We start from the raw sequence: 26,065 nt of genomic DNA on the forward strand, positions 1-26,065 counted from the left end.
AGGATGACGAGTGAAGTCTATTTCCTCTGTCAAAGTGCCTGTCCATCGCAGGTGAACGCAAGGCCGTTAGCATGAATGGTTATGAGGGCGCTGCGATGATGGAAAGCTGAGGCCGCTTTAGCGATGTTGTATTGGGATTCGACTCCTGAATTCTGCATGCGAGCCGAAAGTTTAAAAGTCAGTAGTCAAAGCGACGACGGGCTGAAACCTCGGAGAATTGACTCGACAACGTGGACTGGGGTTGAATTTCGTTCAGGAAATCTCCCAAAATGTGCTTACATAGGCGATGCCGTCTGCTAGTATGACTCTGCAAGAAACACAATCCCGTAGCGAGCAGACAAGAAGGAATAATAGTACATCAGACGGCTTCCTTTGACCGTTGCCTCCCAGCACTTGGCGTGTGGGGTCTGCCATGAAGTCAGGCATGAACGAGCCCGACACGAGTGGGTATGACTTGTGGGGGCTGAGCAACTGCTACCATATCTGTGAGAACGTTATTATGAAAGATGGCTCAGGAAGTCGGCACTTGGTAGAGGCAAACTTCGAAAGAAGGTGTTTTGAATATGGAAGATCTTGCAGGATGCAATCAAAAAATATACAAGCAGAGGAGGACGATTTGGTGAGGTGCAGCAGCATCCATCGGGTCGGTAAATGATTTTGTGTCAACAAGGAGTTGATCAGGATGCAACTGAATTCGAGGTCAGACATGATGTCTCCACCCGGGACGGGGATCTAAACAACTTGGAGAGATGGCTGATGGACGGATGCTTGTTCTAAGAGGATTAACGTGATTTCGTGCATTAGCGTCGTGGACGGGCGCGGGCGGGAGCGTTCCGCTTGACGGCCGAGCCCCAAACATGGAGTCCTGAAGCTCCCAACAACATCGAATCTTGCAGCTGCCACATTTGTCTGCTTTTCTTCTTTGTCGACAAGCGCGCAATTCGATCGCGGTTTCCTGCCGCTGTCCTCCAGATAGCCAGGTACTCGAGCAGACGCCTCACCTACGCCATGCTCTGGAGCATGGATTCAGACTCGATCAATGACAGGATCTGCAGAATCCCACGAGCTCCAATGTCCTGCCAGACTATTCCCAAACTAGCCTGACAGCTAACGTACCATCCATGGTGTCTGGACCTTGGTCACGCAGAATTTGACGTGACATGCCCCGGGTTTGCATCGGCCACACCAGCACCGTCTTGCCTCGGACTGGATGCCTTTGCCGACTCGCTTGCCCTCGAGTACCTGCGGCTATCCGCTTTGTGGAAGGCAGTCCGAGTAAAGTTACGCCAACCTCCTTGACGCGGACTGTCCGAATATGGTGCAGCCCATCGAGTGAGCCGTCGACGATCGTCTCGGAACCGCCCTAACCTGGTGCTAATAGGACCTGCAGCGTGTACTAAGCGGTAGTAAGTACTCTACTGTTGGACTTGGTCGGGAATACGCGCATTACACGCACGTAACCACTGAGCCCTTGACACCCACCCTCTAGCCCATCATTATCGCATTCCCCAGTCAGTGAGCACCTGCATAAGCCTCCACGGAAAGGGCTTCGTTTAGCGCGATATGGTTCGCAGAAAAGGTCTCGCCACAAGGCAAGTCTCTTTTCCTTGTTCAATCTACTCTATATTGTAGCCGACTTGCCATATGCTGGTGGGTCCATCGTGCAAAGATAACTACAGACAACGTCCCTCTTATAGACCCTTCTTTTACCTTTACAACGGTCCCCTCTTCCCTCATCACGTTCCCTCATCGTCTGTCTGTGCAACACAACTGCTACGCCTTCCCCCTCTGCCTCACTCGTCTTCGACTGCCTCCATCTGGGTAGCAGACAACACTCTTCCACACCTGGATCACCATCCGTCTTCGTCATCATGGGTAGCGACGCTTTCGCAATAGAGAATCGAAAGGACCTGGTAGTGGTCGTCAATGTCATTCTCTCCTTCTCGACGTTATCAGCACTCGCACTTCGATTCGCAAAGGTCACTGGAAATGCTAAACAACGAAAGTTCGATGCACAGAACATCATGATCTGTCTGGCAGGCGTATGTGCACCGAATGAAAAGCTTCCATCAATATACTGACCATCTTATCATAGTTCTGCGGAGTGATGATGTCCTTGTTACAATGTATCGCGACGAAGTATGGCCTTGGCAGCCATGACTGGGAAGCAAGTTCGACAGATCAAGTCAAGTTTTACAAGGTGGGTGTGAGTTTTCAATTGACCCTTTCTCCCCTGATGGGAATGGGACTGATTCGGGGTCATTAGTTGTACATCTCCATCTTCTGCTTCTACCTCGCCTGCAACATGTTCGTCAAGTTTGCGCTCCTCTTCTTCTACCGTCACACAACGTACGAGCGTTGGCACCACTGGGTCATCTGGTTCATGGAGTTTGTTGCATTCGGCTTTGGTGTCAGCAGCATTCTCGTCATCATCTTCCAATGTGTACCGATCGCACATCTCTGGGACAAGAATACTCCTGGAACTTGCATCGACATCAAAGCATTCTTTTATTCCAATTCGATCATCATGATCGTCAACGACATCATTCTCTACGTTCTGCCCATCATCTTTACTTGGAAGCTGCAGCTCCGTCTCACTCAACGAATCGTTCTCAACCTCTTGTTCGCATTGGGTGCATTGTAAGTTGATTGTTCATTTTATATCCGTCAAATCTCTGACAGTTTTCCAGCGTTGTCGCAGCTAGTTTCATTCGTTTATACGTTGTCTACCGTTACGACCAAGACGGCGATCTCTCCTGGAACATCGCATCTTGCCTTATATGGTCTTCCGTGGAGAACCACCTCGCCGTCTTCATTGCATGCTCGCCTTCCATTAAGGCAGTCGTCAGTGGTGTGCTTTACCCTCTCGTCTCATCGCAAGTCTCTTCATTCAAGGACAAAATCAAGAGGTCGAGAGGCAGTGAAGGTGGCAGCTTGCCAACACACAAGTCACCTTCGCTCACTCTAGCGACCATCGGCTCACGTCCCAGCCGTTTTGTGCAAAAGGTCAGAGATCCTTTCGCCACTAGCACCCGTAGGGACAGCTTTAATACCCTGGACTCAGGTTTCGAGTACGTCAACCGCGGACACCATGAGATGGACCCCATTGAACGAGCAAACTCCGAGGCAACTCTAAGTTCGGCGACCTACCGAAAGGACTCTGAGGCATCGACTTCCTCCAAAGAGCCTCAAGTGCAAGTCTATGCCATCGACGACGCCATCAGTCCCACTTCTTCTCGTTTCCCACACCCGACGCTGGATTCGTCGAAGCCCCAAAGCCATCAATAAACGACAGGAATGAAATGGCGTAAGGGGAGCTTTAATCATGGTTCGGTTTATTTCAATGCATTCTTCATACCCCAAAGGCACAGTAAGGAGCCTGGAGCGCTGGTTTTAAAAATAATCATACCCAATGGTGATTGTCATCGACGTCTAGGGACGACATATTCGTTTTTGCTTTCTTTTCTCTTTTCTATGTACCATTTATTCAGACCCCTCAAGAAGGGAAGACCAATGTCACGACACAAACCACAAGTGCAGTCCGCGATTCGGCTGACACTAAATTCAACACTTCATCCATTGACTCCTTTTTTTCTATTCTATGGCAAGTCGGTGACGATGGTGGATACTCGCGTCGCAGTAGCGGGCTTGTGAAGTAAGCGCACATGCAACGATCATGCACACCGCATTGTAGTCCAATATAGCCGATACGCCGTCGGACAGTGAGGACTTGTCCGACCAACTCGCGTAGCAAAGTATCTGGGTAAGCAAAGCTTCTAAATCACAAAATTGTGCGAGCAAAATCATTGCTTGGTCGGGCCGGCATTGTACGACGGAAACCAACATACTGGATACCCAAAGCCACCACAACTGAGACTGGATCGGACCAAATTATTCTCAATCTTTCAATCTATTTTCTTTGGCTAGAACGGTGATCGTTGACGGGGCCTGAGTTGCGACTTCGAAGATAGGAGAGGAGCTTGCTGTGTCGCAAAACCTCGGCTCATGCGCGCGTCCCAAAAAAGAGAATTCGCCCACCTCCCAATTTCTACAAGCTCCACATGAAGAACAGAGGAATGTTTTTTGCATGATTTGCTTCATTGACTCGCTCAGAGGTAATTTCGCCGACATGCGAAACCGACCGTTGTAGAATATATACCACGAGTCTTATTGCCGACTAGAAGATTTGAGATGTCAAGCTGAAACGACGCTGGACGCAGTGTCATCTCATAGAGGCAAAGGCATCTGGACACAATCACCAACTGCCTGGTCGTGACTCCCTCAAGAACCTGCTGACCCGGTGTTAGAGATCAAGACAGATCGTGGATATCCAATCACCCACTTTTCTTCCACTCGCCAACTCAACTCGTATCTGGTTTCAATCGTACCTGCACCGAATGGACCAATTGATCTAAAATCTGGCTGCATGTTCAATATATCGTGGCAGTTGCATGACAATTGTCGCCAGCTCCCTCGATATGTGATCCAATACAACGCTTGGATTATCGTATCTCTCCAGCAGACTGGGTTGGCGCCGCATGTGCAATCTATAAACACTAGCTGGCTGCATCTAATGCGATCTTCCTGGTACCCAATCTGGGGAGGAAAAACAGCGTCGATGATACGTGCTTGCGCCTTCCCACCATCATTTCTCCGCCGTTCCGGGCCGCACCTGTCAAAATCAATACTCGATGATTGCGCCTTCGTGAAGGTCCGGGAGTTGACAGCCGCACGGTTCGTCTGATTATGAGGCACAGCAAACCACTGCGACAGAGGGACTGTGCCTTCATACATTCATCTCCATCGCAGCACTCGCTCTTCGCAACTCTTTCTGCTTCATTCACGAGGGAAGTTCGGATACGGAATACTGACAGCTCAAAAAACGATCAACCTATCAAAAATCCGAGCCTTGTCAACATGGATTGATTACTGATGATAGGCACAGCCAAAACGCAACAATGTGGCACCAGGAAGATCACATCCTCCCGTATTCATAATACCTCTCTGCTATACCACGAAACCCTAATCGTGTCCTCGACCGACGCCTGTCTATTCATCAACCAACCAATATACAATCATACCTGACCTTTGAACAGAGGCGCGGTTCATCATTCCGACCGGACCACATGTCCCCGAACACCGTACGGAGTACCCGTGTGGTGGCACAGAATCCCGCGAAATGGTCCATGGATATCGGAAGGCTTTTGTCGAGCCCTCGCTTCGGTACTGTACCATTTTTGTCCTTCACCGCCTCACCTCGGTACCGTACAATGTTGGTTTCAGCGACACATGAAGATTGTTCCAATGGTTTTACTTCGTCACAACACGCGCGCTTTCGTTCAAGCAGCTGAGCCTCCAAGTGCTGAGTAAACCGCCGATCATCTCACACACCGTGTCTACTGCGTCCTCAAACATATCACAGGATTTGAAAATACTCGAGGTGGAATGTCCAAAAAACTTGTTGGTGTTTTATATTTGCGAGGCAACGCAGCGCGACGCGTGAGCCAGCTTCCTACCACCACGACATCGTATGATCTTTCTGGTCTCAAGAGCCTTGTACTGCTTTGAGCTATTGTCCCTTGGAGTACTTTTCCGTCTGTGTACGTTGTGCTTTCGCTCAATGAAGACGAGTTTCATTGCCATGCGCCATTCACACCGCGGAGCAACAGGTTGCAAAGTCAATCTATACAGTCGTTCAGCATAGTAAATGACGAGTTGGTGGTGTTATGGAACAACAGCGCAAGTGCCTCGATCATGGTTGTGGCTGGTGAGTTTTGTGATCTCGAGATGCATGTTGAGGTCGAGTGCGATGCCATCGCTGATGCGGAAGATTTGGTTCCATTGCTTCTGGTGGAGGAGATCGCAACTCTGTAACACAGTCATGGAACATTTGGATCAAGGTCCCGGAAGCGCCTTCGGGCACAGTAACCATGTTCCCATAAACAACGATAACCGAACTAGCTCGTCAAGTCGCTCGGCCCAAGACAGCAACTCGATCTTCCTTCAGATGTTGTTCAAGTTCAACCTAGAACCAGGGGGTGCCCGGGGTGGTTGGAGAGCATGATAATCTCTTAGACTTGAGAGTGTAGGGTATATGCGAAGCTTCAGATCCCTTCTTCTCGGATGATCACGGACATGACCAATCTCGCAATCGATGTGAAAGCCCATCTTTCGATATGCTGGCGGTGCACATTCCTGTCGTATGTCTTTGGGAACTGAGAGTAGTGGATAGTACAGTCTAGTAGATACTCTGGTTCCTCAAGTCATGTCGCTAGATTCATGTTGCAAGAGATGTTGCTCCCGTCGAAACTAAACATCTTTTGTAGAGAAACAACGATATCCTCCAGGGTCTCTTTCTCTACTTATCCTGCCATCCACGGTCCGCTTGCCGTCATTCAATGTCCGCTTTGCCATTCGGTGACAACCTCGAGAAAGAAAGCAGGCTTCCAACGAGTTGTCGCCATAGAAAAGGAGAATCGCTGATTCATACATGTTCCCGTACATAGATCACAATTCATTCTTAGCTATCAAAAGGCAAGAAGTTATCTGGGATTTGGTGAATGTTCATGGAAAGCACGATACGGTTTCTCTCCTCATTGGACAAACTATTGAATCTCTGAACAATCTTGCATTTTGATACATAGAAGCTATCGACGACGGGACTGTAAAGGGAACTATTGTTCGCCACTTTTTCCTCTCCAGGCGCCTAGCGGGACCTTTTCCATCTGCCAAAGGTAAGGCGGTTTTTGGACTGGCCGAGATGTCTAATGTGGCCTCAGCTGAAGTATACTCTCTTCGGACACCTCGATGGGTCTCAAAAGCATCGGGTATTTCGATTTGTTGAAATTTCCCGTGCTGGAGTTCCTGTCTATGTGCTTCCGAAATTGGGTTTCCCATCAGGAAAGAGCCACCGTGGAACAGACGACTCCTTCTCCCCGATGCGTACAGGCTTCTGCCATCTTCACAGTCTCATCTGAACCTTGGAACTCACTCACCTACTTCTCCACTCAATCAAACTGCAGGACAGCATGAACTCACAACGTGGTTCGTCAAGGCGTGGACGTGGTACGTCTTCTTCATCTGGCCACGGACGAGGTACGTCTTCTTCGTCCGGCCGTGGTCGTAATTATCGTAGTCATGCCTCACGCTACAGTCGATCAAATGGTGCCAACTCTCGCACTTCATCAACTCGAGCTTCGCGGCAAGTATCGGTGACTCCTTCGATCGCTTCCAGACTGGCCACCCCGAATCCATCAAACAACTCTCGGCAAACCTCATCTGCACCTAGTGTGCCATGCCGCCAGCCATCTGCTTCTGTCGCACCCTCGCAATCCCGAGACGACTTTGATGATGATGTCAGTGATGAAGCATTGGACGAAATCGTGATGGCGGTGGATATGAAGCCTCGTGGAATTGTTGGCTGTGCATATTACGTCGCAGCAGAAGAAAAGCTGTACTTCATGGAGGACGTCGAGTTAGGTGGTCCTGAGGTTGTGGAAGCTCGTGAGTTACCTCTCGTCCGTCCATCGATGTCTCTCAACTAACAGCATTTAGTCAAGATATTTATCGACCCGACAGTCATCCTCGTTTCCTCCAAGCTTGAAGATACGGTGCTGGATAAGCTCGACCCAGAACGACGCAATATGGGTGATGGAGATAGTACAGCATACGGGATGCCAGCCCTATGCTCGCCTCGTCCGGTGTCCGAATTCTCGTACGAATCGGCGAGAAGCAGACTTGTCAACCTCAAAATCGGCCACGAAGATGGACCCAGGATAACCTTCATCACTCCTGGAGATGTCACCACCGACAGAAACTCAGAACACGACGCTGGCGATACCGCAACCGAAAGTCGTCAGGGACAACTACTGAGACTGGCCGGATGGATTGATGTTGATAGTCGAGTGACAGTCGGCTGTGCTGGTGCAGTACTTGCCTACATTTATCGCAAAAGGGCAGCCACATTCTTGCCCGGAGATGTTGCCGCTCAAGCGATGCACCGTATCTCAACCATAGAGATGTTCACGCTCTCTGGGTCTATGTAAGCTGCAAAGGGAAGTGTCTTACTTATTGAGGTTGCTAATCTATCCGAAGGTTCGTCAATGCTGATACTCTGCTTTCGCTACAAATTGTTCAGTCCGAGTCGCATCCTCACTCCCACAATCAAGGTCCGGCAAAAGCCAACTCTGGTTCGAAAGAAGGCTTCTCTGTTTATGGGCTCTTTCATTCTCTGGCACGCACTCCGCAGGGCAAGTTTTTGCTACGACAATACTTCTTAAGACCAAGCATAAATCCAGAAGTCATCAACGAACGTCTCGACGCCGTCAGTTTTCTCCTTCGAGCAGAGAACACAGAACCAATGGAAGCATTGATCAAAAACCTCAGCAAGATCAAGAATATGAGGACTACCATGATCAATCTCCGCAAAGGCATCAGTGGTAGTGGAGCAGGCAAACGAGGCCCTCCAAATTTCATCTGGACCGGCATTCGTCTCTTTGCCTTCCATGCCCTACAGATCAAAGATTGCTTTCAAGAAGTCATCGGTGGAGATCGACTTGCTCTTCGAAGTAAAGTCATGAATCACTTCCATAGCACACAACTCGCCGAGGTCGGAAAAGGCATTACCGAAATCATCGACTTCGAGCTTTCTGCAGATCAAGGTCGGAATGTGGTCAGGAATGGCGTAGACCATGATCTTGATGAACTCAAACGAACCTACGAAGGACTTGAAAGTCTACTAGCTCAGGTGGCCCAACATGTCGCTCAATTCGTGCCAGAAGGCCTGAATGCAGACATCAACGTCGTGTTCTTTCCCCAGATTGGCTTTCTGATCGCTGTGCCTCAAGACCAAGGTACTGGACACGGCGTCTATGAGGGTCCCGAGGAAGAGCCATGGGAGAAGATGTTCACTACCGAGGATTACGCCTACTACAAGAACGACAATGTCGTTGAGATGGACTCATATTTTGGAGACATATATGGACGCATCTGCGGTGAGTGGCTGTCGAGCTTGCTCTTGAACATTGCTGACAGCTTGTAGACCGAGAGATTGAGATCATCCACGAGCTTGCAGAGAAGATCTTGCAATACGAGGATCTTCTCACGACAGCATCTGACATCTGTGCCGAGATCGATTGGTGAGCTTCTCCGAAAACAGACATCGAAATTGGTGGCTGACATAAATGTAGCATCTTGGCTTTAGCTCAAGGAGCCAGAAACCACAATCTTGTGCGCCCGCGGCTGACAGAGTCGAACATCCTTGACATCAGGGGTGGAAGGTAAGTGGATTCCGACGCTGACTCTTAGGATTCATGAGCTCATCTTCGATAGACACATTCTGCAAGAGAAAGTGGTCTCGAACTTCATACCGAACGATACTCTCATCGCTGGTGGTGAAGGCGAAACGAAAGACGCACAGCAAGAAGATCCACCAGTGATAACTCAGTACCAGACCGAGGACGGTCATGTGGTACCAAGCATGGTCTTGGTGACTGGGCCCAACTTTTCGGGTAAGAGCGTCTATCTCAAACAAGTCGCCATCATCGTCTTCATGGCCCATGTCGGAAGCTTTGTGCCGGCAATTAGAGCGGACATCGGCATCACAGACAAGATCATGACACGAGTTGCGACCCGAGAAAGTGTGTCAAGAGTGAGTCTCTGGTGCCAAAAGCTTCAAGGGTAGCATACTGAGCTTCGCAGAACCAAAGTGCATTTATGATCGATCTTCAGCAGATATCAATGGCTCTCAACCTGGCGACCAACAGAAGCTTGCTGATCATCGACGAATTCGGAAAGGGAACTGATTCGCATGGTAAGCTTTCACGCAGGGTACCTTGAAGGTTCATACTGACCCAGTATCAGATGGTGCTGGATTGGCTGCCGGCGTCTTCAACCATCTTCTGAACCGAGGTGATCAGTGTCCAAAAGTCCTTGGTGCAACTCATTTCCATGGTAAGTAATCTCTAGATGTATCAATTGCACCAGAGTATTGACCTGGGCCACAGAGATCTTTGAGAGTGGCTTCCTTCTTCCACATGAGCGACTTGCTTTCGGCCACTTCGAAGTTCGCGTGGACCCTCAATCTCAAATTGACCAGCAGTTGACCTATCTTTACAAGTAAGCTCCGAAGTGGTGCGATTGAAGTCCACCTTTTACTAATCGTCATTCAGCTACAAGCAAGGACGTAGCAACAATAGTTACGGTACTGTCTGTGCAGCCTTGAATGGCATCCCATCAGAAGTGACCAACAGAGCTGAAGAGCTCATTCTTCTTGCTGCCAAAGGAGAAGATCTGGTCACAGCGTGTGCAATTTTGCCTGAGAGCGAGCTGAAGGATCTTCAAGATGCGGTATGTTGTTCAGTCAATTCTGTCGGGAACACCCGCTGACGATGGAGCAGGAGGATATTGCTCGGGCTTTCTTCCAGATGCAGATTCCTGATGACCCAAAGGAAAGCTTGAAACAGCTTTTAGGCATCGAGTGATGTTTCGGTGTTTTGTATGAGTGACAAGATGGAGGTCTGCTTGTTGAAGATCGCTGTCAGTTGACAAGAATTATACTGCTCGAAGAAAGGAAAAATGGAATGGGACAAGCATATTTTCGCTCGTAGCTCAAAAGATACAAAGGCCTGCATACATCATATGCGAATATATAATACAGAATCAATTACATGTCAAAAGAAAACATCTTTGCTTTCTTTTTATGAAGTCAGACCTTGGTAGTAGACCTTTCTCACGTCGACCATCTTGCGACCACGGGCGCGGGCGACGTCTTCGGGTAGACGCTGCTTCATAAGTGCCTCAAAGGTGGCCTTGACGATGTTCATGGGGTTACGACTGCGCGGGCAGCGAGCGCTGAGATCGGAGATACCTGCTGCACGGCCCATTTCGTAGATCAGATGTTGGCACCTGTTACCGAAGCCTGAAAATCGATATTAGTCAGTAACACTGGAAGGAGTACGAGAGGTTGAAAATCTTACCTGGCGGGCGGGAAGAGAGTTGAACGACCGAAGCGCCGACCTTACCCTCGACCTCACCGTAGATAGTGCGGTTCTCGTAGCGAGGAATGGGCTTCATGTTTCTGATGGCGGCGTACATGGCCTGACGAATGGCGTCTTCGTCTTCAGCTGACTTGCCCTCGCCAATACCCAGCATGCCATTCTCGTTTCCGGCAATGGTGAGGTAGTACTGCGATTGAATCTTACCCATACGGGTCTGGTTGACGACACGATGGGCAACCAAGTTCTTGACACGAATCTTCTTGATGGCATCCTTGGTCAATCCTGTCTGCTGCATCAAGCGCAGGAAGTGGGGGTCGTCGTCCTCGGATTCGAATTTCACACCCAGGTTCTTCACCTTGGGCATCTCGGGTGAGGCACTGTCTTGTTGCGAGTGTAGCGTGCCCTTGGGAGAGAAGAAGAAGTTGTTTGCGTTTCCGATGAAGGCGTTCCATTCTGCCACTGCATTGGGGCCTTCAAAGTGCTCTGCGTATTTGCGTAGGCGTTCGCGGCGCTCGTCTGGTGAGAGGTTGTCACCGGGGTACACGCCAGCCTCGATACTCTTTGTCAACAGCTCTTGCTCAATGTGTTCGCCGTCCATGCTCTCCATGCGTGTCTCATATTCTTGGCGCTTGCGGTTGAATTCCTCAGTCCAGGCGGCGAAGCGGTCGAGCACTTCGTCTTCGCTGCGCATGCGGATACCGGGGTCAATGTCTTCGGTGGGTGCGCGTACAGGCTTGTCGACTAGAGGTTGGATCTTGCTGAGGTCGTCGATGTAATTCAGGGCGAAAGTGTCGCGGCGGATTTTGCCCTGCGTAACGACATCCTTGGGGTCGATGCTGGCTTCGGCTGCCTCGATGGCGCGAACCTGTGCCGGTGTGTACTTCAAGGCGAGCAGTTGCTTTTCTCGTGCAGTGTAGGGCTTGAATGTGCGGGCAGCGGTATCGACGCGCTGTTGGACCAGACCGAGATCGACGGCTCTGACATTTGGGTACGCGGGCTTGCCTTTTGCTTGTGTCGCGGGCGTTGAGCTGAAGGCGCGTGTGGATGGTTGAGACTTTGGTGTAGCTGCCGGGGCGATGCGGCAGAAGAGGCAGCGGGTCGTCTTCATTTTGGAATGTGGCAGAGAACAACAACCCTCAGACAATCGTCAGGAAGTAGCGACTGGTATACGCCGCAATTGGGACGAATTTCAGAATGCCAAGAGCAAAGGTTGCGGAGTTGATCGGAGGTGGTATAACTCGTGCATATCTATGAGCCTGTTGCATAAGTTGTATAAATAAAGATGGTCAGCACCTCCAGGATTTGCTGACCATCTGCGAATTTGTCCGTCCTTCAATGCTGTCACGACGCTTTTTTGCTGCTACTCGGTCTCTCTCACCCTATTCCACAAAACCGGCTTCGCTGTTCCATACAGCAATCTTCCGACCAACCATGGCCGACGCAGCTCCCACTCGGTCAAACCAGCCCCAGAAGAGGAAATTCAATGAGGGAAAGAGACATTTCAAAAAGAACAAGAAGCAAAAGCAGACGACCGTCAAGGAGGGTTCCAACGAGGAAGTTTTGATTGCCGATGTCCGCGCATTGCTGGAGAAGCATTCGATCGGCTCCAAGCCTGAACAAAGCGAAGAACAAGCCCTGCCCTCGCAACTACCCGAGCCCTTAACCGAGTACGACTTGACCATCGAGGAGCTCGCATCTACCGGCGACGGTCTCGCTGTCATCCCTGGAACTTCTCAAATTGCCGTCGTACCTTTCACTGCACCCGGCGACAAGGTCACGGTCAAGATCATCAAGCACCTGACAGAGACAAACTACACCTTGACCGACTTCGTCAAGGTCCTCGAACCCTCGACACATCGCGATGACTCCCTGCCAAAGTGTGGCTACTTCTCGAAATGCTCTGGTTGCCAGTTCCAGTTCCTCCCTTACCAATATCAGCTCGATCACAAGAAGAGTATCGTCGAAAAGGCCTACAAAAACTTCTGCAACTTGCCCGCACACATGATCCCTGCTGTTGGCGACACCATTGGATCGCCTCTGGAATATGGATACCGCACAAAGCTCACTCCTCACTTCGACGGTCCTCCTGGTGGTAGAAGAGACAGACGTCAAGGTGTCAAGGCTGTTTTCGCAGAAGTCCCTCCGATTGGTTTCATGCTCAAGGGTACTCGCAAGACCATGGACATTGAGGACTGCCCCATCGGTACAGATGCTGTGCGCATGGGTATGAAGAGCGAGAGAGAGAGAGTCAAGGTCGAGCTGGATAAGTACCAACGTGGTGCCACCCTGCTGCTTCGCGAAAGCACAAAACGGATCAACAAGAAGGACCTCCCGCAAGACCAGCAAACGAATGGCGGTGCCGCCGAGGAACAGCTCGTCGAGGTTCAAGCTGCTGCACCATCAAGTGAGGCCAAAAACTACATTGACGAGGATCGGGGTGATTACATCCACCGCAAGACCTGCGTTACCGACCAGAACGCCGTGTCCACCGAATACGTGGATGACTTCCGCTTCGACAACCCTGCCGGTTCTTTCTTCCAGAACAATAACTCTATCCTCCCCTCCTTCACAAAGTACATCCGCGACAACATCCTCCCCAAGGACCAACCAGCAGATGCACCCAAGATCACAAACCTCATCGATGCCTATTCTGGCAGCGGTCTCTTCACCGTCACCCTCTCTCCCCTCTTCAAGAACTCTATCGGCATCGACGTCGCTGACAAATCCATCAACTTCGCCTCTACGAACGCCAAACTCAACAACATCCCCTCCACCTCTGCTCGCTTTCTCTGCGGTGACGCCAACAACATCTTTGCTGAGATCAAGTTCCCCGCTGCAGAAACTGCCGTCGTCATTGATCCTTCAAGAAAGGGCTGTGACGAGAACTTCCTTGGCCAATTGCTGCAATTCGGCCCTGAGAGAGTCTGTTATGTTAGTTGTAATGTGCATACTCAGGCTAGGGATGTAGCTGTCTTGGTTGGAGGTCTCGCCGGCGTTAACGACGGAAAGGGGCTGTATGAGATTGAGAGTCTAAGAGGTTTCGACTTCTTCCCTCAGACTGGTCATGTCGAGGGTGTGGCTTTCTTGAGAAAGAAGAAGGCCGAGTAGATGCTTGTTATGACTATAGAGAAATGATCCTGATTCTTCTTTCCGGTCAATGTTGTGCCACTGCCCCTCTCAGAGCGAACCCCCTGCTGCTTTACCCGCCAGCCAAGAGTCTTCACCAACTGACCCTTCATATACCCACCCGATGTTTCCTCTCACATCACCGCCACCGCTTTATCAGCAAGCGGTGGCCCAGCGGGAGCGCGTCAACTCGTGTTTGGCCCCCTCACCCCTGAAGGTCATTTGTTCGATCCACGCCATCGAAGACGGTGTAGAGTCTTGATACTCCAAATTAGAAACGAAACTGGTCCGCTAGTTGCTTTCCACCTCCGAAAGGGGGCGTTTGTTTTGCTCTTTCGCTTTTATTGCGGGATGCACTGTGACGACGATGTGAGACGCGCGAGGAAGGCGCCTTCGAAGCTCGCCCAAACTCAATCCAGCTTTCCACGTCAGTTTTGCTCGATCATCCACAAATACCTAACAACCTATCTATCCTCCATCACAGCACATGTCAATGCGCCATCTTACGCCTGTATCAACAAATGCTTCGCCGCCACTCCATCCATCCTCAGGAAGAAGAAGCTTCTTTCACGTTCCTGAGCGACTCAGGAGACCTTTCATATCTTCCGGCAGGTCATACCGCCGTCCTTCCTCACTCTTCCATCGACGACAGCCGGGTGCCGAGATCGATCGCAATATCAACAAGCTCCACTCGGTCGCTCTCAGTACCCGCCGTAGCCTCTCTCGAAGAGCCAGGCACGCCAAGAAGGCCTTCCTGCCAGCCCAGCGATGGACTCTCTAATGAGGCTCGACTAGGTTTGCCGGAGAAGTGGGTCATCTATCCCGTCTCGAGACACGGCGGCTGTTCGTCTCGTACCTTAGATCGTAAACACGATGACATTGACTTTGTCAAATTCGACTTTACTCGTCCTCTTGAATTCTGCCTTTCTGCCGACAGCTCCAGTTCCACCGATACACTACCCGCGTACCGTTCTCGAACAAACTCGTCTGGCCAGCTCGAAGACACCTTGCCTCCATATTCCGTAGACGACAAACTCTCCTCCGTCGTCCAGGCCATCTACGCACAAAACGCCGACCTCCTCAAGAAACCAAAATTGAAACGAGCCCGACCCCTTCCTCGCGATTTTACCGAACACGAACTGCGAGAGATCAGACGCAAGACCCGCCACCGTATCAGAGTGGTGACGAGAAATAGTCTGGGTCTGACAGTGAACCTTGGTCTCTCTTGCGTAGCGCCGCAGATGCTCATCGCTGCTGCCATCAACGGCTTTTGTCTCGGCATTGGTGCTCACAAACTCCATCAGCATCTCAAGTTCCTAGCATAGAATGAGCTGAAAGTCCAGAAGCGAGACATCATCATTGCCGTGGCCGAAGGCGTTGCTATCAAGCTCATCTTCCTTGCCATCACTCTCAACAACGATGATTTTCTGGTCCTCACCCACGAAATGGTATCTGCCCACTCAGAGACCATCACACCCATGCTCCACGAACTTCCTGGTTTCAGCCACGCCCACCATGCATTCATGCTGCCCATCGAAAAGATACAAGAAGTCCTGGGTCTACCGACGATGGCTCAACGCGCTGTTGACTTTGGGGCTGGAGGATGGTACGACCCTGCTGATGTGGTCTTAAAGAACATGTTCTTAGTTGGTGCTGTGCAGATGGCTATGGAGACTGCTATAGATCAGGTGCAAGATCGCTTCTCACGAGCTGTTGAGAACGTCAAGGAACATCAAGCTCACAAGAGGATATCAAGGCTGAGGGAGTGTCAGACTGAGGGGGTGGCATGGAGTAAGAATACCGACTTCTTGTTCAAGATCCGGCATGATCTGTGATGGTTGAGATTTTGCCGCGAAGCACTTCCTAGATTCATGTCACCTCTTTCACCTTTGCTTGTTGTATTTAGTCTACTCTTGCATGCTGCTTCTCCCACATCAACTTGGCCGTTGTTCTTACTCAAACTGACTCAGCCGAGGCCCTGGCCTATGACTCTTTTGCTCTCCGAGACCTCTCATCTAGGCTTGCAATTCTCTCGCACTCTCTTTTGCTCGCTTCTCTCCTGTCAATCAGAACTAGACGCTATGTCCTCAACACTACAGTCGCAAGCCACCAACGCCCTTCCTTTCAGGTTCCTCGACCTCCCTCCAGAGCTTCGCATCATGGTCTACGAGCATATCCTCCATGTCAACCCGATCCTCAATATCTGCAAGCAGATCCGCAATGAGTCTACACAGATCATCCTGCCGAAATTGCGAATTTACGCAAATCTTCAGTTCGAGGCATCGTGGACTGTACACATTTGTCCAGAAAGACTTGATCTACAAAACGACGACGACTTCTATAGTATGATGACTTGGGAAAACTTCCGTACTTCGTATGTGGCCGCGGAGTTGGAAATGTTCCACCGTGTATCGATCCGCGAACAGTACACAAGTCAGTCGACCATCATCTACGGCCATTCAGCTTTATGGCTATCGCTATATCTCGTAAAGTATCGCGGCTGCGGAGCTGTGGGAGACTTAAGCTCGTTCTTCTGGTCACGGACTGAGTTAATAACGGGCTCAGATGGAAGGTTGCAAATACGCAGAAGTGTAGACCCTGTGGTGAATGATTCGGCCAACCGCTTCTGTGAGAAGTTGAACGACGCTCAAGATGGCCCAGAGAAGTTGGATGATGGACGAGCTTATTCGTGGCTTGAAAAGGTGCACGACCTTTTTGGACGTTCTGTTCCTGCTCCGGATGTGTAGACGTCGGGGCTATGATAAGTTGACGAGTTTATCAGATGATTGATTGGGCGTTAGCTGTCAAGGTGTCAAGAGGTCATCTGTTAGGATGCATGACGATCGCTGGGACTCGGAATAGAATTGGCCCCTTGGTATCTTCGTCTACAAACCCAATGAACCCTGTTCTGTTCTTGTCTTTTGGAAGGCTTTTGAATGATCTTCAATATGGATCAATATGCAAATACCCTATACCATTTCTCTTTCTAGCGAAAAGTCATCCCAGCAATTAAAAGAATGATGACTCACTCCGACTTCTGACTCCTTGGTTTTCTCGACCACACAAAGTGACAACATGACCTGCAGCTCCTCTTCTCAAGTATTCCCGCATGTCAAAGATGGAAAATCCCGAAACTTTCAGGTTCCTCGACCTTCCACCCGAGCTCAGGCTCATGGTATACGAGCAAATCACAGATCTCCATCCATCTGTCAATATCTGCAAGCAAATCCGTCGGGAAGCGACACTCAAGATTCTTCCTAAGTTACGTCTACATCTACACTGTGGCATCAGTGGTGATAAGGACAAGCTGCCATGGTTCGTATCCATCACACCCGTTGCAGCTAACTCCAAGCGAAAAGACTGCTGCGATGTGATCAAGAACGTACCACCGGCATCCATGTATTGGGAGGTTTTTCGACAGTCGTATGTGGCCAAACTATTGGATGGATTCCATCACGTGTGCGTCTTTACGTCTGCTCTTTCCAGCATTTACGGAAGCCAACCGATTCATGTGTTCGTACATCGGAGCCGAGATGGACATACGTACGGGATGATAGGATGTTTCGATCGAGTCAGATTCAGAGCAGACCGCCGTTACAGGGCGATGAAGCTGTTGCAAGGTCGACGGAAAGACAGGGTCGATGGTGGAGGATTCTTGGAGGATGTGGTCTTGGTTCTCTGCCAGGAAAGGAAGGTTCTGGATAAGTGTCGACCCGAAGAAGACACTCTTGTGTGGATGGAAAGGGTGCATGAGCATGTGCAGGGGACGATCATCGAGTTGGACAGTTAGTGCTTCGTTCTTCTGCTACGTCTGTGATTGATCTGTCCTGTACTCTTGCCTGGAGTCTAGGCGCAAATTCGACGGTCGTGCCTGCCTACAAGAAGTGAGGCTTTACCCGACGTGTGGTTATCAACTAAGCTTGACCAATTTCTCCCCTTGGTAGAGATTACAGTTTCCGACTAAAAAGGAGGTTTCGATGAGAGTGCACACATTGAACTAGGAGAGAGAATAGAAGTCTGTAGCTTATCATGAGTGGTATCTTCATTATGAGTGGTATCTTACATATGTACAGTTCTCATCTCTCCTCCAAGGCCCAAATCTAAATGTTTTCCTACCATCCCACCATGCTGTGCGTTACACGTTAACTATCTTACATCAACAAGGCTTGACTATCACGAAGACTCGGGCGCGAGGACTTCAAGATGCTCTCCGTCCGAGCGAACTCCAATCTTGGCCACGTCTCCGGACTTGATTTTGCCACGAATGATATGATCGGCAAGCCCGTTACCAATCTCCTTGGAAATGAGGCGATTGAGAGGACGAGCACCATAACGAGGCTCGTAACCCTTCTCGCACAGCCAGGCCTTGACATCGTCTGGCACCTCGAGCTTGATGCGGCGGTCGTCAAGTCTGCCCTGCAATTCCTTGAGACGGATATCGGCAATGTCTCTGAGGGCCTCACGTGACAGACGCTTGAAGATGATGAACTCGTCAACACGATTGAGGAACTCGGGAGCATATGCCGATTGTACCACGTCCATGACATCCTGTTTGACCTCCGACGAAATCTCGCTACTAGAGCTCTCGTCCGCCAGAAGTGCCTCGGCGCCAAGGTTGGACGTCAAAACGATCATGGTGTTGCGGAAGTCGATCTTATGTCCTTGTGCATCGGTGAGGAAGCCATCATCAAGTACCTGCAGTAGGAGTGTGGATATGTCTTTGTGTGCCTTCTCGAATTCATCGAATAGAAGTACTGCGTACGGCTTCCGACGAACGGCTTCCGTAAGTTGACCTGCGTCCTCGTAGCCGACGTAACCTGCGGGACTTCCAATCAAGCGACTGACAGTGTGCTTCTCTTGGAACTCACTCATGTCGAAGCGAGTGACGGCAGATTCGGTAGAGAAGAGGAACTCGGCCATCTTCTTGCAGAGCTCAGTCTTACCAACACCAGTGGGTCCCAAGAACATGAAAGAAGCGAGAGGTCGGTTCTCACCACTCAATCCTGCACGCTGCATACGTACAGCATTGGCGACGGCGGTAAGGGCTTCATCTTGACCCCGAACAGATTGACGTAACGTATCTTCCATGTGAACAAGCTTCTCAATCTCGCCTGACATAAGCTTATTCACAGGAATGCCAGTGGTTCGAGCGACTACAGCGGCGATATCATCTGCATTGACCGAGTCATGCAAAAGAGCGTTGCCATCCATGTCGACTGCTCCTTCTGCGTTCTCGTTGGGAAGCTTCTTCTCGAGGGCCGGTATTGTGCTGTAGCGCAGTTCACTTGCGCGTGCCAGATCAGCTTCTCTCTGGGCCTGCTCGAGATCAAGTCGAGCCTTCTCCAGCCTCTCTTTGATGCCTTTTGCCTCTTCGATCTCAGCACGCTCTTTGTCCCACTTCTCAGTGAGCAAGCCAACCTCATCTTGCTTGAGTGTGAGACTCTTTTCGAGCTGCTCTCTGCGCTCCTTGCTTGCGATGTCCTTCTCCTTGCGCAACGACTCAAGCTCGATCTGAATGGTCATGATTTCGCGATCGAGCTTTTGGATAGCGTCAGGCTTGCTCTCCTGCTGTAATCGGAGGGCACTACTAGCTTCGTCAACAAGGTCGATGGCTTTGTCGGGCAAGAAACGATCGGTGATGTAGCGGTTGCTGTAGGTAGCAGCAGCGACAAGAGCAGAATCGGTGATACGGACACCATGGTGGACCTCGTAGCGATCTTTGATACCTCGAAGGATGGAAATCGTATCTTGGACACTTGGCTCGCCGACAAGAATGGGTTGAAATCGTCTAGCGAGAGCAACGTCCTTCTCGATCAACCTGTACTCGTTCAACGTGGTGGCACCGCAGCATTGTAGCTCACCACGAGAGAGGGCAGGTTTGAGCAAGTTGCTTGCATCGATACTGCCCTCAGCCTTACCGAGTCCAAGAAGAGTGTGAAGCTCGTCAACAAACAGGATGACCTTGCCTTCGGCTTCTTGTGTTTCCTTGAGTACGTTCTTCAGACGTTCTTCGAAGTCGCCACGGAACTTGGCACCAGCAATCAACGAGCCGAGATCCAAGGAGACGACCTTTTTCTCTTTGATGCTGTCCGGAACATCTCCTCTCACGATCCTTTGAGCCAGGCCTTCAAGAATGGCTGTTTTGCCAGTTCCAGCAGATCCGATGAGTACAGGGTTGTTTTTAGTACGCCGCGACAAGACTTGGATAGTTCGCTGAATCTCGGCATCTCGTCCAATCACTGGATCGAGCTTGCCATCTCGAGCGCGCTGAGTAAGGTCAATGCCATACTGTTCGAGAGCGGGTTTTTCGGGTTCTTCTCCCAGGTTCATGCGGTGAGTGCCGCCTGGAGGATGCGGTCGACCTTTAGCATATGTGCGAACTTGTGAGAAGAGTGGTTGAAGTGCTTTGGATGAGGGTGGATGTGATATTAGTCGTGTGTTTGATCTTGCGAATGCTGTTAAAGAGCTCGCGCGTAATGTGGCGGCGCGCGAAACGCATCTGCCTCTTGCTGCAAGCATTGTGATTGTGTTCAGAAGGTCTGTATATGACTGTCTAGAAAACACTAGATCACAGCGTGTGAGGCAGCTTGATATACCTATTTCCTACAAGGACTACAGCAACCGCGATGGCAATTGATGATGATTCTACACGCTTCTCGAAGATGTCGATGTCACCGAGTCCAAGCTCCAGCCTCCCTCCAAAAGCACGCCAAGACCGGGTCTGGAAACCGAATTAGAAGCTTGGGCGAGGCCGGCTAAACTGCGGATGGTGAAAAAAATGGAAGTCACCGCCCAAGCCCCTCGTCAACAAGTCTGCCTCAACTTCCCCGTATCCTTTCCTTTTTCCTCTTTTCACATATTTGACATACCACAATCACAATGGGTTTCATCGACTTCGTTTCCGACGCTGGCCTCACTCGTACGCTACTCCGTTGATGTTCGCCGCCGTCATTTAGCATTGGGCTAACCCTGCGATCAGTCCTTGAGAACTGGACCAAGACCCGTTCTTACATCGTTGGGTAAGTTTCCGCAGCTCCCCTTCCATCACCTACCCCTCCCTTTTGCTTTGCAGGATGTAAAAAAATTGGTCCGTGTTTATGAGGCGGCTTAAGACCCCGCTACACGATTATAAAACAATGCGCTTGTCGCAACACTGATATATCGCCTACCTCTCAACTTCGTCACTTCCATGTCTCTACAGGAACATCAAGCTGACAATACCAAAGCTACGGTCCTTCCCAGGCCGATGTCAAGACTTTCCAGGCCCTGAAGGCTCAGCCTGAGGTCGCCAAGTACCCCCACGCCTACCGCTGGTACAAGCACATCGCCTCTTTCGAGTCCGAGTTCTCTTCGCTGCCCGGTGACCCAACCAAAGAGTTCACTGCCTACGGCCCCGAGTCCGCTGAGCTTACCGTCAACCCCGCCAAGGCCACCGAGAACGCCGAGGAGGATGATGACGATGTCGACCTCTTCGGCTCTGACGACGAGGAGGAGGATGCTGAGCACGCCCGTGTCCGTGAGGAGCGCCTCAAGGAGTACGCCGCAAAGAAGGCTGGCAAGACGAAGCCCGCCGCCAAGTCGATTGTCACCATGGACATCAAGCCCTGGGGTGAGTCTTGTGCTTCTGAATAATCTTCACCTCGTACTGACCAACATTCTAGACGATGAGACCGACATGAAGGAGCTCGAGGCCCACGTCCGTTCCATCGAGAAGGACGGTCTCGTCTGGGGTGCCTCTACCCTCGTTCCCATCGGTTACGGTATCAAGAAGCTCCAAATCAACTTGGTTGTTGAGGACGACAAGATCTCGCTTGACGAGCTCCAGGAGGAGATCGCCGAGTTCGAGGACCACGTCCAGTCCAGTGACATTGCTGCCATGCAGAAGCTGTAAAGTGCTAAATCAGCACTGGACCAAAAGTTCACGTCGGCGGATCGCCCGCATCTACTCCCAGGTGCGCGTGTTGACTGTTCGAGACCTCTGGAGCGCTTCGTTGCAATGATCACTACGAGAGCAACATGTCTCGCAGTTAGTGATGGGTTAATGAGCTTCATGGCATGCATTTAGAAAGCGTACAAATGAAAAAAGAAAGCAAAACCCAGGGATAATGATACCCCCAATCCAGTCTTATGTCTCCATTTCGTCTCCACCAATGTGCGATCACCCCCTACCCTACCGCTCTTGATTAAATGAACCAAGGCTGAGCCGTGTCCAACAGTACTCGAACGCCTGCGCGCCCTGCCAGAAAGAGCCACGAAACAACATGGCGCGGAGCTTTGTAGCTCTCGGAAGTTGTAAGGCTCAGCTCATGCGGCTCAAGCGGGGCACGTCAGACCTCCACCATCAAACTTCAACCACATGCCTCTGATTCAGAAGTGTTCAACATCAATATGGTCCATGTAAACCGAAGTTGCCTTGTCAATTCTGGCCTTGTATGCATCCATATGGCCAGATAGAGGACGTGGACGTAAGCGGAAGCAAGCCACCAAGAAGGAAGCCTTAACACTTCAGCTCAACCAGGGTGGTAGGTATGTTTCAGCTGCTTGTAAGTGAATGAGCGAGGTAAGCTGGCACTGTCGGTTCCAAATCGCTCGACGAAGCTGGACGTGACAGACCGTAAATTCAGAAAGAGCTGGCCGGGGAGTGCTTTCCCTTCACTTTCCAGAGCACATCACTCACAATAATATTGCACTTGGGCTTCATTCACATCTTCGTCTCCCTATCTGATATTTTACTGTTCTGTTCATCCACCTATCTTTTGAGTATCCAGTATCCTCGTCTTGTACATTTTTGTTGGCCACTGAAACATCGAATTCAACATTGGCAAGCGCGAAGAGACTCGCAGCGCGCACCAAATTCGAGGCCGATGCATTTTCTCGCTCTCTCGACACGACCGAAACTCGAAAGTCACCAGTTCTGAGACATCATCGCATCTTTCCATCCAGCATCGCTTTCGCATCGCTCTCCGAAGCATCTTTCCCAGTCCTTACGCTATCGTCGTACTCACATGCACGTTCGGCGCGCCATCGCTTGATTTTCATCTTCAGCTAAGTCAGCCCAGTTTGCGCATATTAGACGCTGCGCAATCCTCTCATCCTCAGGGGTCCATTCATATCGCGACATCGATCGTAACGCTTTCCTCGTCAACCGATTTCGGGTTGTCACTGGATAAGTGCGGGCTTCGTCAAATGGATCTCGTCTACGAGAAGATTGCCGGGACAGGTAATCAATTCAACTTCACAAAAATGTCATACATGCTAATTCCAAGGCTAGGCGCATCTCGAAACTACAATCTGATGAAATGCCGAAGAGAGCTCGAAAAAAGCTGCTCTAATTACAAGAGCCGTGCTAGCCATTGCCCTCCTGCGCCACAAACTACACCCACCTCCAGCAATCCGCCCGCTCCTCAACAAGAACAACAGATTCTCCAAAAGAAAGGCGTTCTCTTCCAGACTTGCCAAGAGACAGGCCACACCTCGCGCAGGGCCACGAAGCAGTCCTTCCAGTACATCGAGAGCGACATCCAACACAGAGCCACAAGACTCAAGAACAAGTCGACGCACGTGCCTAGACCCCGAGTCCACCAAGATCCTGGCTCCAACTTCGACCCTTTCGATGGCTACACAGGGTCTGGTTTCTCGAACGATTTCTCGATGGAAAATGCAACTGCCGAAGGAGTGAGAGACTCGCACACACGGTACTGGGCACCTCAAAAGCACATGTCAGGGCCCCGATACGTACCTACTCATGCCGAATCAATTGCAATCAGACAAACTGCCGCACTGATTGCAAGGCACTGTGCAGTCCGAGACAAAGAGCCTTACATGAATTCACCTCCTCAAGAAGCTCTGCATGGGATTCGCTCGGCTGTTTGGCAGGCAAGGGCTGACGCTCAAAGCTCTAGAAGCGCTGAGCAGTCCCCAGAAGGAAACCAAGCAGACAATGGCGTTCGCATTACAGAAGACGGATGCATCATCCAGCATGGCTTCGATATCTCGCCCCTGACCTCGTCTCCCAAAAGCAATATTCATGAAAGATGCGACTCGGCGTGTGATCTTCAGTGCAAGACGCCAACCCACATGTCACCGAATCAGTCCAGGTCCATGGCGCCAATCAGATCGAGTGTCAGAAACGGCAAAGGCGCAAGGGTACCAGTCTGCTTCCGCAAGCAAGAGATATCCGTCCCACGAACAGTATCGACCTTGTCGGCTCTGGTCTCTGGTCCCGTATATGCCGCTAGCGGCGCGCTGGAGCAGGATTTTATACCAACTCCTCAACTACAAGCACAGGAGTCTCAGCAGAAGCGTCGGATGCCTGCCCCTGCACGAACCGCCCTCGTATTCGTCGAATCCTTCTCGTCCAACGCTATCGCATCCGACAGTGAATATGATAGCGACGAAAGCGAAAAAGGCCATGACAAACAAGAAGACAGCGCCCTGGTCTCGGCTCTTTGTTCGGATGGTGTCAATGAGGATGGGAGTATCGCCAACGTTGCCCTCTTGAACGAGCCTGCTGAGATTGTGAAGACAAGCAATCGTCCGCCGCAACCTTCCGTACCGCCCTCACCTCCGTCCTCCAAGATCCCACTTTCCACCTCTCCCGAGGCCGCTCAAGCCCAGCAGTATCGTACTGGTACACTCCTCCCACAGTGGTTGTCCAAGCTTCCTGAACCCGATCAACAGGGAACTCCTGTGACTACTCCCCATGACACACCCATACGTCCACCACCACCGCAGCAGCAGCACCCAAAGCCGCAATTTCCTCGTTCGCGACAAACTGCAAAACTCTTCGCGGCCCACCAGCAACAGGGCCGCCCTCAAAAGCCGGTTCCTGCTCACACCCATCCTCCGTGCTCGGCTCTGGATATCCGCCGTCCCTCCCCGCCTTATATCTTCTCCAAGAGTGACAATTGTGTCACAGCACTCTTGTTCAAGATTGAGGAGAACAAGGGCAAACGACCTGCAAACTTCAAATGGGACCACGTCGCACCCATGCATGGTTTCAGTCCGTGCAGACCATTCTACGTCCTCGATTAGGCAGATTGGACGCTATGGCTCACGATTATGAATACCACCGATGAGGACCAAAAGCCACAATCCATCGCCTGAGCTCAAGACTGTACACAGTACTATGACTTCGGCTGCTCTATCATCGCATTACACGCCTTCTGCTTTTATGATACCCCTACTGCGCTTCTTTCGTTGTTTCCTTTTTTTTCTTATCGCTCTTTCAACAACACTACACATTCGAGCACTCGGTAGACAGACAGGAGAAAAGAGCACGACCACAACGGCTTGCTATTGCATACACTCGTCCAGCACCTGGAAAATACAAAGAAGGTGGAAAGAGGATGAAAAGCAGAGACGATAGATAATGTTTAATACGAATAAACCACTATTACAGCATTCTTATACAACCCGTTGCCGCTTTCTTTCCTTTGTACCTCTGTGGATCTATCACATAGATATTATGATCTCGATGGTTTGTCTCGGAGTCCAGAACTACTTTTTGTTTTGACGAAGTCAGCTTTCTGAGGGCATCACCCTGTCTCGATCTTCAATACCACCCCACCGCGCTTGTGAGGTGTATCCAATCCTTTGGGCATATTCAAAAGCTTTATAAGGACTATCTAACCTCATATAGCGATAGTTGGATCACCCTTGCCTAATCTGGATTTACGATGACCGCCATAAACGCGACCCTACCTTCTCTATAGCTCCATATCGGAGTCGTCGCTGCATGATTGTCTTGCTTACTTATCTCATTAATTAGACGTTATACAAATTCAGCCGAACAGACACCCGGTAAACTTCGGTAAGTTCTACCGACAGGCTTTTTAGCGTGCAGTAGCGCGGAAATCTCTCTCTTTATATAACGTCTAAGATCTTAATAAACTCGTTTAGTAAGAGGTTACTACTAACACCCTAAAAATCGACCTTTTTAA

General features: G+C 50.5%; 11 protein-coding genes across 11 annotated transcripts; 8 read left to right on the top strand and 3 right to left on the bottom strand.

The window, feature by feature from the left end:
* Positions 1-1,663: 1,663 nt before the first annotated feature.
* M438DRAFT_350391 (uncharacterized protein) lies at positions 1,664-3,578 on the top strand. Its single transcript, XM_029906618.1, has 4 exons — positions 1,664-2,042; positions 2,096-2,200; positions 2,267-2,640; positions 2,691-3,578. The coding sequence occupies exons 1-4, from the start codon at positions 1,872-1,874 to the stop codon at positions 3,286-3,288; spliced, it is 1,248 nt and encodes a 415-aa protein (XP_029754708.1). The 5' UTR covers positions 1,664-1,871; the 3' UTR covers positions 3,289-3,578.
* M438DRAFT_410186 (uncharacterized protein) lies at positions 3,404-5,373 on the bottom strand (the record flags this gene model as incomplete). Its single annotated transcript, XM_029910071.1, has 4 exons — positions 5,082-5,373; positions 4,389-4,784; positions 3,530-3,759; positions 3,404-3,472 (listed from the first exon to the last, which is right to left on the bottom strand). Exons 1-4 carry the CDS (start codon positions 5,233-5,235, stop codon positions 3,404-3,406), a joined length of 849 nt encoding a protein of 282 aa, XP_029754709.1. The 5' UTR covers positions 5,236-5,373.
* A 1,655-nt stretch (positions 5,374-7,028) lies between these two features.
* M438DRAFT_410187 (uncharacterized protein) lies at positions 7,029-10,481 on the top strand (the record flags this gene model as incomplete). Its single annotated transcript, XM_029910072.1, has 11 exons — positions 7,029-7,503; positions 7,555-8,041; positions 8,095-8,993; positions 9,041-9,137; positions 9,189-9,278; positions 9,331-9,649; positions 9,700-9,811; positions 9,862-9,951; positions 10,005-10,116; positions 10,170-10,347; positions 10,398-10,481. 11 exons carry the CDS (start codon positions 7,029-7,031, stop codon positions 10,479-10,481), a joined length of 2,943 nt encoding a protein of 980 aa, XP_029754710.1.
* A 74-nt stretch (positions 10,482-10,555) lies between these two features.
* M438DRAFT_401140 (uncharacterized protein) lies at positions 10,556-12,122 on the bottom strand. Its single transcript, XM_029909513.1, has 2 exons — positions 10,977-12,122; positions 10,556-10,918 (listed from the first exon to the last, which is right to left on the bottom strand). The coding sequence occupies exons 1-2, from the start codon at positions 12,103-12,105 to the stop codon at positions 10,698-10,700; spliced, it is 1,350 nt and encodes a 449-aa protein (XP_029754711.1). The 5' UTR covers positions 12,106-12,122; the 3' UTR covers positions 10,556-10,697.
* Positions 12,123-12,428: 306 nt separating this feature from the next.
* On the top strand, positions 12,429-14,105 carry M438DRAFT_285561 (S-adenosyl-L-methionine-dependent methyltransferase; the record flags this gene model as incomplete). Its single annotated transcript, XM_029901538.1, has 2 exons — positions 12,429-13,379; positions 13,428-14,105. 2 exons carry the CDS (start codon positions 12,429-12,431, stop codon positions 14,103-14,105), a joined length of 1,629 nt encoding a protein of 542 aa, XP_029754712.1.
* A 539-nt stretch (positions 14,106-14,644) lies between these two features.
* On the top strand, positions 14,645-15,958 carry M438DRAFT_340603 (uncharacterized protein; the record flags this gene model as incomplete). The annotated part of the gene is made up of 2 exons (XM_029904341.1): positions 14,645-15,407; positions 15,462-15,958. 2 exons carry the CDS (start codon positions 14,645-14,647, stop codon positions 15,956-15,958), a joined length of 1,260 nt encoding a protein of 419 aa, XP_029754713.1.
* Positions 15,959-16,204: 246 nt separating this feature from the next.
* On the top strand, positions 16,205-16,870 carry M438DRAFT_340604 (uncharacterized protein; the record flags this gene model as incomplete). Its single annotated transcript, XM_029904342.1, has 1 exon — positions 16,205-16,870. One exon carries the CDS (start codon positions 16,205-16,207, stop codon positions 16,868-16,870), a length of 666 nt encoding a protein of 221 aa, XP_029754714.1.
* A 181-nt stretch (positions 16,871-17,051) lies between these two features.
* Positions 17,052-18,105, top strand: M438DRAFT_172641 (uncharacterized protein). Its single transcript, XM_029899137.1, has one exon. It carries the CDS (start codon positions 17,233-17,235, stop codon positions 17,911-17,913), a length of 681 nt encoding a protein of 226 aa, XP_029754715.1. The 5' UTR covers positions 17,052-17,232; the 3' UTR covers positions 17,914-18,105.
* A 3-nt stretch (positions 18,106-18,108) lies between these two features.
* Positions 18,109-20,759, bottom strand: M438DRAFT_350394 (heat shock protein 78). The gene has a single exon (XM_029906619.1). The coding sequence runs from the start codon at positions 20,640-20,642 to the stop codon at positions 18,297-18,299; it is 2,346 nt and encodes a 781-aa protein (XP_029754716.1). The 5' UTR covers positions 20,643-20,759; the 3' UTR covers positions 18,109-18,296.
* Positions 20,760-21,002: 243 nt separating this feature from the next.
* Positions 21,003-22,014, top strand: M438DRAFT_360458 (uncharacterized protein; the record flags this gene model as incomplete). Its single annotated transcript, XM_029907433.1, has 4 exons — positions 21,003-21,042; positions 21,103-21,142; positions 21,350-21,732; positions 21,785-22,014. The coding sequence occupies 4 exons, from the start codon at positions 21,003-21,005 to the stop codon at positions 22,012-22,014; spliced, it is 693 nt and encodes a 230-aa protein (XP_029754717.1).
* Positions 22,015-23,202: 1,188 nt separating this feature from the next.
* On the top strand, positions 23,203-25,288 carry M438DRAFT_172704 (uncharacterized protein). Its single transcript, XM_029899138.1, has 2 exons — positions 23,203-23,343; positions 23,395-25,288. Exons 1-2 carry the CDS (start codon positions 23,310-23,312, stop codon positions 25,155-25,157), a joined length of 1,797 nt encoding a protein of 598 aa, XP_029754718.1. The 5' UTR covers positions 23,203-23,309; the 3' UTR covers positions 25,158-25,288.
* Positions 25,289-26,065: the final 777 nt, after the last annotated feature.

Source organism: Aureobasidium pullulans, assembly GCF_000721785.1.
Source record: "Aureobasidium pullulans EXF-150 unplaced genomic scaffold scaffold_48, whole genome shotgun sequence".
Taxonomy (NCBI): domain Eukaryota; kingdom Fungi; phylum Ascomycota; class Dothideomycetes; order Dothideales; family Saccotheciaceae; genus Aureobasidium; species Aureobasidium pullulans.

Excerpts from the sequence above, each read along its gene's own strand:
- M438DRAFT_350391 (XM_029906618.1), top strand. The coding sequence starts at position 1,872 with ATGGGTAGCGACGCTTTCGCAATAGAGAATCGAAAGGACCTGGTAGTG. Across the intron at positions 2,201-2,266 it reads ATCAAGTCAAGTTTTACAAG|TTGTACATCTCCATCTTCTG; the intron begins GTGGGTGTGAGT and ends CGGGGTCATTAG. Across the intron at positions 2,641-2,690 it reads TTGTTCGCATTGGGTGCATT|CGTTGTCGCAGCTAGTTTCA; the intron begins GTAAGTTGATTG and ends ACAGTTTTCCAG.
- M438DRAFT_401140 (XM_029909513.1), bottom strand. The coding sequence starts at position 12,105 with ATGAAGACGACCCGCTGCCTCTTCTGCCGCATCGCCCCGGCAGCTACA. Across the intron at positions 10,919-10,976 it reads ACTCTCTTCCCGCCCGCCAG|GCTTCGGTAACAGGTGCCAA; the intron begins GTAAGATTTTCA and ends ATCGATTTTCAG.
- M438DRAFT_172641 (XM_029899137.1), top strand. The coding sequence starts at position 17,233 with ATGTCAAAGATGGAAAATCCCGAAACTTTCAGGTTCCTCGACCTTCCA.
- M438DRAFT_350394 (XM_029906619.1), bottom strand. The coding sequence starts at position 20,642 with ATGCTTGCAGCAAGAGGCAGATGCGTTTCGCGCGCCGCCACATTACGC.
- M438DRAFT_172704 (XM_029899138.1), top strand. The coding sequence starts at position 23,310 with ATGGATCTCGTCTACGAGAAGATTGCCGGGACAG. Across the intron at positions 23,344-23,394 it reads CGAGAAGATTGCCGGGACAG|GCGCATCTCGAAACTACAAT; the intron begins GTAATCAATTCA and ends TTCCAAGGCTAG.